The 10543-nt window shown below is 51.1% G+C and overlaps 1 protein-coding gene across 5 annotated transcripts in view; it reads left to right on the forward strand.

The window, feature by feature from the left end:
- Positions 1–10543, forward strand: part of NDRG4 (NDRG family member 4) — a 46951-nt gene that overhangs the window by 32676 nt on the left and 3732 nt on the right. For 2 of the 5 annotated variants that reach the window (XM_044660461.1, XM_044660458.1), the window contains 8 exons: positions 10–66; positions 1898–2001; positions 4124–4180; positions 4286–4337; positions 6785–6832; positions 7716–7751; positions 7973–8024; positions 9330–9368. In XM_044660461.1, coding sequence (XP_044516396.1) covers positions 10–66; positions 1898–2001; positions 4124–4180; positions 4286–4337; positions 6785–6832; positions 7716–7751; positions 7973–8024; positions 9330–9368 — 445 coding nt within the window. The remainder of the gene's footprint in view (positions 1–9; positions 67–1897; positions 2002–4123; positions 4181–4285; positions 4338–6784; positions 6833–7715; positions 7752–7972; positions 8025–9329; positions 9369–10543) is intronic. The other 3 variants (XM_044660462.1, XM_044660459.1, XM_044660460.1) reach the window with 2 other exon arrangements.

Below are 10543 nucleotides of genomic sequence, written 5' to 3' on the forward strand. Positions count from 1 at the left end.
TCCTTTCAGCTCTCGGGCTTAACAAGCACTTTACCTGACACAGTTCTTTCTCACCTCTTCAGCCAGGTAAGGGAAAGGTCTTCCGTCCATTTACTCCCCTTGGGAATGGGAGCAGGGAGTTGGAGGGCTTTGGAGGGACTCCAAGGCCTTTCTGGAGCTGGAAATCTGAAAGGGATTCCCTTGAGAACAAGGCCTACTCTGCATCCAGCCATTCTAAAAGGACATAGAAGGAGGGAGGGAGGAAGGAAAGGAGGAAGGAAGAAAGGAAGAGAGGGAAGAAGGAAAGAAGGAAGGGAGAAAGGGAGGGAGAAAGAAAAGAAGGAAGGAATTTAATTTTTTTTTAAATAAATGCTCATCTTCCATTAGAATCAATATTGCGTATTGGTTCCAAGGCAGAAGAGTTGTCAGGCTAGGCAGGGGGGGGGGGGGTGTTAAGTGACTTTCCCAGGGTCACACAGCTAGGAAGTATCTGAGGTTAGATTTGAACCCAGAGTTTCCCATCTCCAGATCTGGTTCTTGGTCCACTGAGCCACCTAGCAGCCCTGAAATAAGCATGTATTAGTCTTCTACTATGTGCCAGGTACTTTACAAATAAGGTCTCATTTTATCTTCTGAACAACGTTGGGAGGCAGGTGCTCTTATCATCTCCATTTGTGAGGGAACGGAGATATATGAAGTTAAGTGACTTACCCAAAGGCTCCCAGCTAGGAAAGGCATGAGGCTGGATTTAAAATCAGGTCTTCCTGATTCCAGGCCCAGCACTGTATCTACTGTGCCACCCAGCTCCCTGTTTGCTGGCAGGCAAGTTTGCCAGACTGGGAGTCAAGACCCCCAAGACTACCCCTGGATCTTTCTGTGGCTAAATTCCTCCTCCCCATCCCAACCTCACAATTACCTAAAGTTTCCATGTCACCCAAGAGGAGGGGATGGCACATTCTTTCTAATCAGTGTTCGGAGTCAAGTCCTTAAAAAAAAGTTAAGTACCTCCTATATACCAGGCACTTGCTAAGGGCTGAGAATACCAAAAAGAGAGACAAAAACCCCAAAATCTAATCCTTGCTGTTGAGGAGCTCACCGTCTAATGGGGAACAAACTTGTACAAAGAAGATGTATGCACGCCAAATTGGAGATAACCTCAGAGGAGGGCACTAAAATTAAGTGGGGGACAGCTAGGTGGATTGAGAGCCAAGCCTAGAGATGGGGGTCCCTGGGTTCAAATCTGACCTCAGCTACTTCTCAGCTGTCACTTCACCCCCATTGCCTAGCCCTTGCCGTTCTTCTGTATTATTGATTCTAAGATGGACGGAGAGAGTTAAAAAAAAAAAAAAAGATTAAGAGGAGGCAAGAGGGGGCTTCTGGTAGAAGGGGGGACTTGAGCAAGACTTGAAGGAAGCTTGGGAAGCAGAGGCAGAGGAGAGGAGGTCTTGCGAGATCCTCCAACAGAATATCCCCGAAGCTCGTACAAGTGGGAATCTATCAGGAAAGGAGCCTTTAAAGCACCGGACCTCGATTCTGAGCCCTTGGCCCAAGTTCTGTCCTGGGGACCTTGGCATCCTTTACTTGACTATAGTGTTTGGAGAGGGGAAGGGAGGGGGAAATGCGGGAAGAGTTCTCCAGGCTCCTCTGAGATCCCTTTCCCACTCTTCCCTCTCTTCTCTGAACTAAGCTCCACAGCCAGGAGACAGTTGGTGGAGGGCCAAAAGCTTTATTTTTTTTTTCTTTAAAAATAATGTCTACGGGTGAGTTCTTTATAAACACCAATAATAGATCCACGCATATGAACAGCTCTGAAAGCCAGGGCTGCAGCTCTCTATGTGGGGACTCTGGGGGGCTAGAGCTGGGCCTCGTGCCACCCCGCCCTCCAATTCACTCTTGGCCATCTCTTGGGGGGGCCAAGGAGGAGCTGGTGAACAACACGGAGTTGGTGCAAAGCTATCGGCAGCAGATCAGCAGCACGGTGAATCAGTTCAACCTTCAGCTCTTCTGGAACATGTACAACAGGTTTGCTTGGGGATGCATGTGGGCCTTCTTCCCCTCTCCTCCTGCCCTGGGCATCATGCCTCCCCTCCCCAGCCTTTTCCTCACCTCCTACCCCCTCCCCACCATTTATGCTCATGCCCGTGCTCTGGCCCCCTCCCCATCCCCATCCCCATCCTCCCCTGAGCTCTGTTTCTGACCCTTTGGGCCAGCTACGCCAGGAGGAGCTGGAGCAGGTACACCTTGGCCACGTGGCAGATCCCACCCCAACAGGCCTTCTGCTGTTCATCCCCCTGAGTATTTGGGAGTCGGGGCAGCCGGTGGAGTCCCCCCGGAGTCAGGTCTCATCCAAGAACAGAACGGAGCTGCCCCTGCTGGGTAGACAGAGGGGTGAAGGAGCCCTGCTTTGTAGCTTGGTGGTTGGCTTCTCCTACCCTGCCCTGCCCCACCTTAGACACGCCAAGCTTTGGGGCAAGTAGTGATCGGCTTGACTGTGCCCCCCATTTGAGTGTAGGAATGCTGGCCCCGAAGGCTGGGCGTTTTGAGATGATCTGAAGGGCTTCCTCTGTTGGAAGGTGTCTAAAATGTGGCTAGCCCCAGTCGTGTGCTTCTGCCTCACTTCCCTAAGAAGTAGGGCAATGAATCGAAAGAGTTCTATTTTTTTTAAACCTTTACCTTCCGTCTTAGAATCAATACTAGGTATCAGTTCCAAAGCAGAAGAGCAGTAAGGACAAGACGTTGGGGTTAAGTGACTTGCTTAGGTTCACACAGCTAGGAAGTAAGTGTCTGAGGTCAAATTTGAACTCAGGGCCTCCTGTGTCCAGGCTTGGCTCTCTATCCACTGAGCCACCTAGCTGTCCCTCTTCTACTTACTGTTCACATGACTTAAGATAAATCGCTTTCCTCTGTGGGAACCAATAAGAGAAACAGTCTCAAATAGATAACATTCTGAGATTCCTGTTTTGACCCCTTTAATATTCTATAAATTTTATAAAACAATGGTGTTTGACTAAATGATCTGGTAGGCAAGATGGCGATAGGAAGACCAGCCAATACCACCATTTGGTGCATTTGAAAGTGAGTGAGCATCAGAACCCAAGGAGCAGCCATTAATGGCCCAACATCAGCTTGGGAAGAGGGCTTTCCAGTGGCCTCTCTAGGAAACCATCCATCAGTTCTTCGTTTGTTGACATTTTTTTTTTCAGGGACTCCCATATAGATGGAATGCTTCTCCTATTTGCAGGTTATAGGCAGAATGCTGGGGGAGATAGTAAACATGTTGATAGAAGTCTGGGTCCAAAAGGAGCTGGAAAAGCTAGCGCGGCAGGTCGAGTCTAAGAAGATGAAATATTATCATAGGAACAAATGCAAAGTCTTAACCCTTGAATCCAGGAAATCAACTCCAGAAGTTTAAGGGATGGGAAGTGATGTGGGGGGTTTAGTGACCTCTAAAGCTTAATAGATTGATGTAACAGCCCCCAAAAAGCCAACTCCCTCTATGGCTGTGTCAAGGGCTAGGGATGGACCCACAGTATCCTGCCCTTGCAGTCCCTAGATGGGATGTTTGTGTCCAGTTTTGGCCATACATTTCAGGATGGATGGATGCTGATAAAGGTAGGGAAGAGTTCAAGCCAGATGACCAAAGGCCATCATAGAGCTTGTTCCATGAACTTTGGTTGAAGGAAATGACATATTTGGAAGCCTGGAGAGAAGGCTTCAGGGAGGACGTGAGCCCATTGTCAAATATTTGAAGGGCCAATGTGGAAGGAGACTAGACTTGTTAACTGTCCAGAGTATAGATGTAGGAGCAATGGGTGGAAATTCAAAAGCCCCAGATTTTGACTTTAGGACAAAACTTGGCAATGACAACTAGAGTTTTCTAAAAGGATAATGGAAGTAGAAGAGCCTACTTGTTAGATGTGGTGTTATAGGAGAATTCAGGGTGAACCAGGAATATTCTTAGAACTCTAAAATTCTTTGATTGATAAATCTTAATTCTTAAATTCTTTGATCTCTAAGCCATCTTCTAGCTCCAAACTGAAGGACCCCGACTCGGTTCAGAAATGCAGTTCTGTGGCAGGCTCAGGAATGATCTGGATATGACTGAGGAAGCATTTCTTCTACTCATTCTTCCCTTCTTTCCTAGCCGCAGAGATCTTGACATCAACAGACCCGGGACAGTCCCCAACGCCAAGACCCTTCGGTGAGTGACCCTGCCTGTTGCCCCTCACATCTGAGCCCAGCCTCAGCCCCTACTGAATCCTCTAAAGCCTCCTGATACTATTTTTTTCTTCCCATCTGTTTTCAGCTGCCCCGTGATGCTCGTGGTTGGAGACAATGCTCCTGCAGAGGATGGGGTGGTGAGTGCAGTGCTAATGTCCAGCCTGTCCAATGAGAGGGGTCATCCCTGGCACAAGGCCAACAAGGAGTACAGATCCTGTATCCTAGGAAACCTTTGCCCTCCTCTGACACAGGAATGCAGGCGTGAACCGTGATGGCTCACTTCTCTGGGGGCACACTGAGACCCAGATCCATTTGGGAGAGGCTGAGACAGCAAGCACGGGGTCTGGTCCAACTTATATGAAGGCATTTTCAGAGGCTTCCCTTGTCCCATCATCCCAAACACCCCCTGACCCATCTTTCTGCCTGTCACCCCTTGGAAGCCAAGCTCCAAGTGCCCTACCCCACTCTCTGATTCTTGTGTCTTTGTTCCCCACTCTGTCTCCATTCTTCCTTCCTCCATCTTTCCTTCCTTTTTTCCTTAACATTTGAATTTAAGAAATCAGCATCATAGGGATAGCTAACGTATCTCAGAAGATGGAGAGCTAGGCCTGGAGACAGGAGGTCCTGGATTCAAATCTGTCCTAAGACACTTACTGTATGACAAGTCACCGAACCCCCATTGCCTAGCCCTAGCTCTTCTGTCTTGGAACCAATATGCAATATTGATCCTAAGTCAGAAGGTAAGGGAAAGGAAAGAGAAAGAGAGACAGAAACAGAGACAGAGAGAGACAGAAACAGAGAGACAGAGAGGAGACAGAGACAGAGAGGAAACAGAGAGAGAGAGACAGAGAGAGACAGAGACAGAGACAGAGACAGAGAAAGACAGAGAGAGACAAACTTCACAAGTTTATCAGTGTGATATTAGAAATTTGGGGATCCTTGAACTTATTTTGAGGTCTCTGGTCTAAACTTCCTGTGGATGTTTAGGGGACTTGAAAACTACATTTCCCATGATTCAATGGGCTTCCTGTCTTATGTGGTGATGTAAGACAACGTAAACAGAAGCTTAAATAGGGAGATTGGGATAGGTACTTCCTCTTTCCTATGAAGCAGCCAGGGGGAAAGCATGGCAGGGCATTTGAATTAGATCTTAGCAGGCATGTGGGGTTTTTTTTAAATTATCAATATGGCTGTTAATAAAACCCTAATATTTTTAAATATATCCTTCTATATCAATTTTATTTGTTATACCAGTACAAGAGTTAGAAAGTGACTAGGATTTTAGTAGCCTATAAAGCTCAATAAAACTCAACAGTGTGATGAAGCAGCCCCAAAAGCTAATTTTTTCTTAGGCTGTGTCAAGAGAAGAGTGATGTTCAGGTCTAGGGCAGCAGTGGGACCATAGTATTTTCAGCCCTTGCAGACCACGGATAGAATGTTGTGTCTGTCCGTCCTTCCCTCCTTCCTTCTTTCCATCCCTCCTTCCCTTCCTTCCCTCCTTCCTTCCTTCCTCCCTCCCCTCCTTCCTTCCTTCCCACCTTCCCTCATTCCCTCCCTCCTTCCTGCCTTCCTTCCTGTCTTCTTTCCTTCCTTCCTTCCCTCCTCCCTTCCTCNTCCCTCCCTCCCTCCCTCCTTACTTCTTCCTCCCTACTCCCTTCTTTCCTTCTTTGTTTTCTCCTTCCCTTCTTCCTTTCTTCCCTTCCTCCCTTCTTTCCTTCCTTCCCCCTTCCCTCCTTCCTTCCTTCCTGCCTTCCTTCCTGTCTTCTTTCCTTCCTTCCTTCCCTCCTCCCTTCCTCCTTTCTTTCCTCCTTCCCTCCTTCCCTCCCTCTCTCCCTCCTTCCTGCCTTCCTTCTTTACTTACTTACTTCCTTTCTTCCTTCCTTCTTCCCAGGCCTGGGGTCTCACTATTACATCTCTCACTCTTGCTTGGCTGGCAACTACTCCTGGTAAAAGGTTAACCAGAAGTGGAGGTGTGTTAGCTGGGATCATTTCAGGGTAGTGGAATTTGTCAAGGGGTCCTTTCAAAGCTTGAATAGCCTTCTGTACCACCTGCTTCTTATGGGGGTCCTGTTGGAAGGGTGACCTTGTTCTCATCTCAAAGGAAGGCTTCCCCAAGCCCAGAAGAGCAGTGTGGAATAGCGGGTAGAGTGCTGCCTTGGAGCGAGAGAAACTAGGTTCAGTGTCTGGCTCTGACACTTTCTTGTCTCTTCTAAAAAATAAGACTTGGCCACCTTTCTCAGCCTTCTTCAATGACCTTTGGAAAAGAAGCTCTTGAGCCATTGCTGCTCTCCCCCTCCTCTCTGAGAGAAAGTCACTTTTTAGCCTCAAGAGTTCACCTGCTTCAGGGATGGTCAGACAAAGGAGTCAGGAAGGTCTGAGGTCAAATCCCACCTCAGAAACTTACTAGAAGCATGACCTTTGTTTATCTCAGTTTTCTCATCAGCAAAATGGGAATAATCCTCGCCCCTGCTTCACAGAAATTTTGGGAGGATCAAATGGGATAGCAAAGGTGAAAAAGCACTTTGCAGAGCTGGGGGTCTCCTTTGACTTTCTGACAGCCTGAAGCTCTTGCCTTTGTTCCCAGGTTGAGTGTAACTCCAAGCTGGACCCGACCAATACCACCTTCCTGAAGGTAATGCTTCCCGAACCCCCTGCCTGCCATTGCAGTCCCCAGGGACACGTGCTCTCCCCATCCCTTTGCACGCGGAGGGTCTCACCCAGATAGTTCAGCCGATGTCCCGGCACCAACCCAAAAACACACTGGCAGAACCCTGAGGCCAAGGGGCCAGAGTCCAGCTCCTGCATAGGTGCAAAGAGCAGACCTTGATTCAAATCCCAGCCTTCCCTGACTCAACTCGAGACGAGAGAGCTGGCCTTGGAGTCAGGAAGACCTCGGTTCATATCCAGCCTCGGACACTTCCTAGCTATGTGGGAGTGACTAACTTCTCTCCTAGCCTCAGTGGTAAAAAGAGAAAACGCCATTCCGGGAGGTCCCACCACCCTCCCCCCCCGAAATGTAGGATCCTGAGACTCTTCCAAGTCTCTAGACCAATATCCAAGCCAAGCTAATTCAGACTGCTCCAATAAGCATTTAGTAAGCCCCTCCTGTCTGAAAGGCAATCACAGAGACAAAACCAATAAATAGTTTGTTATTTCTATATTTATTTATTACATATTTTTATTTATAGCATTTATTACATATATTTATTTATAGTATTTATTTATCACATATATTTATTATATGTTATATAACATTATATTATTATTTATATAAAAACAAGGGGGAAAAGTCTGAGCCTCTGTTTCCTCCTAATTAGGAGAGACCTAGAATTCGTACACCGCCTACCTTTCAAAGCTGTTAGGCTCAAATGAGATCATTTAAAAACTATAAAATGCTATGTAAATGGCAGCTATTATTATGAATGAGGGGTAGAAGCTTGCACCAAGGATCATAAGGCCTTGGCCATTCACCGGAACAGGAGACCCTTATCTCGCTCTGCCCCTTCCCTCTGCAGATGGCTGACTCCGGTGGACTTCCCCAGGTCACCCAGGTGAGTTCCCTTCTCCAGACGATGGGCAAGAGGGCCGTCATGCATGGAGACCACGTCCCTTCCTGAGGCGCCATTCCCCTCCCCAAGCTGTCCGCCATCACGATGACTCTTGGTCTAGCTTCCTTTGGTGGAAGGGTCAGGACGGGGGACCCCTGGGGGACCTAGTGGAAGGGGTCCACTCTGGGCCTTTGCCTGAAACTCTTCTCTTTCCTGTCTTTCAGCCCGGAAAACTGACTGAAGCCTTTAAGTACTTCCTTCAAGGCATGGGCTACAGTAAGTGCCAACTCTCTAGACACAGCTCTGCCAGGAAAGCCAAGGCGGGGAGTGGCGCCTGAGACCCAGGTTGGGATAGGGGGGAACATCAGAGCCCATGAGGCTATGGAACGGAGGATGGGAGTCCGTCTGGGGTGTCGACCCCTCAAAGCCAGGTCCTGCCGTTCTTCGATCTCGGTTCTTTGGGAAATAGGAAAAAGGCTGTAGAGGAATGATAGAATCCCAGGGTCCGAAGGCCTCTTTGTGAGGGGAAGGATGGTGGAGTGGTTTCAGAATTGCGCCCTTTGAAGGAATAATCATGGCCACGGCACACCTTATCCGGGAGGCCAGATTGGGAGGCAGTCCGGGTGGGGAGCCTCGAGCTGCCCTTATCCTGCCTTCCTGTGTCCATCTTCCTGAGATGGGAGGAGGAAGAATGGTGGTTCTGGTCCCTCCAGCATCTGTCCGACATGTCCCCAGGCTCGCACATCACGCACACCACAGCCAGCTTGCTCTGGGCTTTACTATGACAGAAACTCAGGCTCAGGGAGTGCACCCCGAGCCCGGGGCCCTCTCTGGGGCGCCCTGGACCGGCCCTGCGCTCACAGGCGTCTGCCCAGACGTCGGCACAGGAGAACGCTCGCCCGCCTCCTAGTCAGACCCAGGGACGTGCCGGCTCTCTTCCTGGTCCTCAGCACCTAGAGAGGCCGAGCGGGGGCAGGAGATATTACTGAGGGGGGAGCCGAGCCCCACCATGGCACCAGCCGCCCAGCCTCTCGGCCCCTCGCCCCGGCTGCTTCCTTCAAGGTGAATTGTGCTGCCGGCTAAAAAAGCCCAGAGATGAGGGGGGCCGAGCCTAGGAGAGGAGCACCCGGACCCCACGAGGACTCGGGCATGTTTGTTAAGGGAATGAGAGGATGAAGGAGGAGCCCCGAGTAAAAGAATGTGGGCGAGAAAGGCTGGGAGGCTACGGAGGCTGCTCTCCCTGCCCCAGCCCGCTCTAGTGGGCAGCTCTCGGGGCGTTTTCTGGATGGGGCGTCCGCACCTGCCTCTCACCGGCCTTTCTGGGGTTGGGGCGCCTGGGCCCTTCCTGCCGCCTGGGCCCCCCCAGGAGTGGCTCTGCCCAAGGGGCTCCCCCGGGCTTGGGGGAAGGGCAGAATCTCTCACACGTTCGGCTGGCTCCCCACCTGTCTTCCTCTCTCTGTCTCGTGTCTTTGCTGTGACCCCGACCCCCAGCCTCGGCCCCGGGGAGACGGAATTCTTCAACCCGTGTTTTCTATCCCTCCCTCCCCGCCCCTTCTCTTGCTCTCTTATCTTCTCTCTTAGTTGCGTACTTGAAGGACCGAAGGCTGAGTGGAGGCGCAGGTATCCCCCCTTCTCATTTGTCACCCGCTCCCCGTCCTCCCTCCCCTGCTGCATGGAGCCTCCCCCTCCTCAGTCCCCCTCTCTCTGCATCACCGCAGGAAAGCACATTCACCCTGGTCTGGATCACTCGCTGCTTTCTACCCGGCTGCCCACCCACCCCCAAAGGAGTGACCGCCGAAGCCAGGCGTCGGGGGGGGGGCTCCCTCGGCCCCGGCACCTGACTTCTGGCTCCCTGAGTCCTTGGTGTCCCAGAGCCCAAGCAGGGATCACGGCCATAGAGCGAGGAGCGCCTGCCCCGGCCGGGCACACAGGGCCTTGGCCGCTGGACACACTGTCCGGGCCGGAAGATGTGGAAGCAGAAATTATCTAAGGAAAGGATGCGAGTTGGCTCGTGTCCCCTAGGCCTCGGAGCTTCAGTGGGGCCGGATTCTTAAGGCCTCAGGTTCCCCCTTTTTGACTTTTGAAGAAGGGGGATACTCCCCACGCCTCTCCCTCCACTGTGAGCCATCAGCCTCCTAGAGTCTAAAGATGGAGGCGTGTTTGATGAGCGCCTCCCTCCTAGGATAGATACTTTCACAAATCCACCCAATCCTAGTGCGGTTCTGGGAGAAGCTGGCACCACCGGGAGGCATCAGTGCATGACTAGACCATCCCTGATCCCCTACACTGGGCTTCCTCCCCCAGTGTGCCCCCCTAGCCTCCTCTATCCCAGAAGTCACTCTTGACGCTCATCTGTATCAGTGCGAGGTGAGCCCTCGTAGGAGCCGGCCACACTGTGCCCAAGCACCGGGCCCCCCTCAGCTACGTTAGCTTGGCAGTGACCCCTCACCCTACCGCATGCTTCCAGCCTGGAGCGAGTGAGCTGAAAACATGGGCCTGTGTTTTGGGGCCCAGGGGCCAGGAGAAGGGCCTGGTTCCTCAGACAGCTGGACAAAGCAGGAACGGCTGCTGCTGGCTGCATTTGCTTGTGTGTGCGCCCACTGTGTCCTCCTACCCACTGGTCTCCTGGCATCTATCTTCCAGGTCTAACGCTTCTCTCTCTCTCTCTCTCTCTCTCTCTCTCTCTCTCTCTCTCTCTCTCTCTCTCTCTCTCTCTCTCTCTCTCCCTCTCTTTCTCTCTCCCTCTCTCTCCCTCTTTCCCTTCCTCCCTCTCTCCCTCTCTTTCCCTCTTTCCC

The sequence above is a fragment of the Gracilinanus agilis genome, chromosome 2, assembly GCF_016433145.1.
Source record: "Gracilinanus agilis isolate LMUSP501 chromosome 2, AgileGrace, whole genome shotgun sequence".
NCBI classification, from domain to species: domain Eukaryota; kingdom Metazoa; phylum Chordata; class Mammalia; order Didelphimorphia; family Didelphidae; genus Gracilinanus; species Gracilinanus agilis.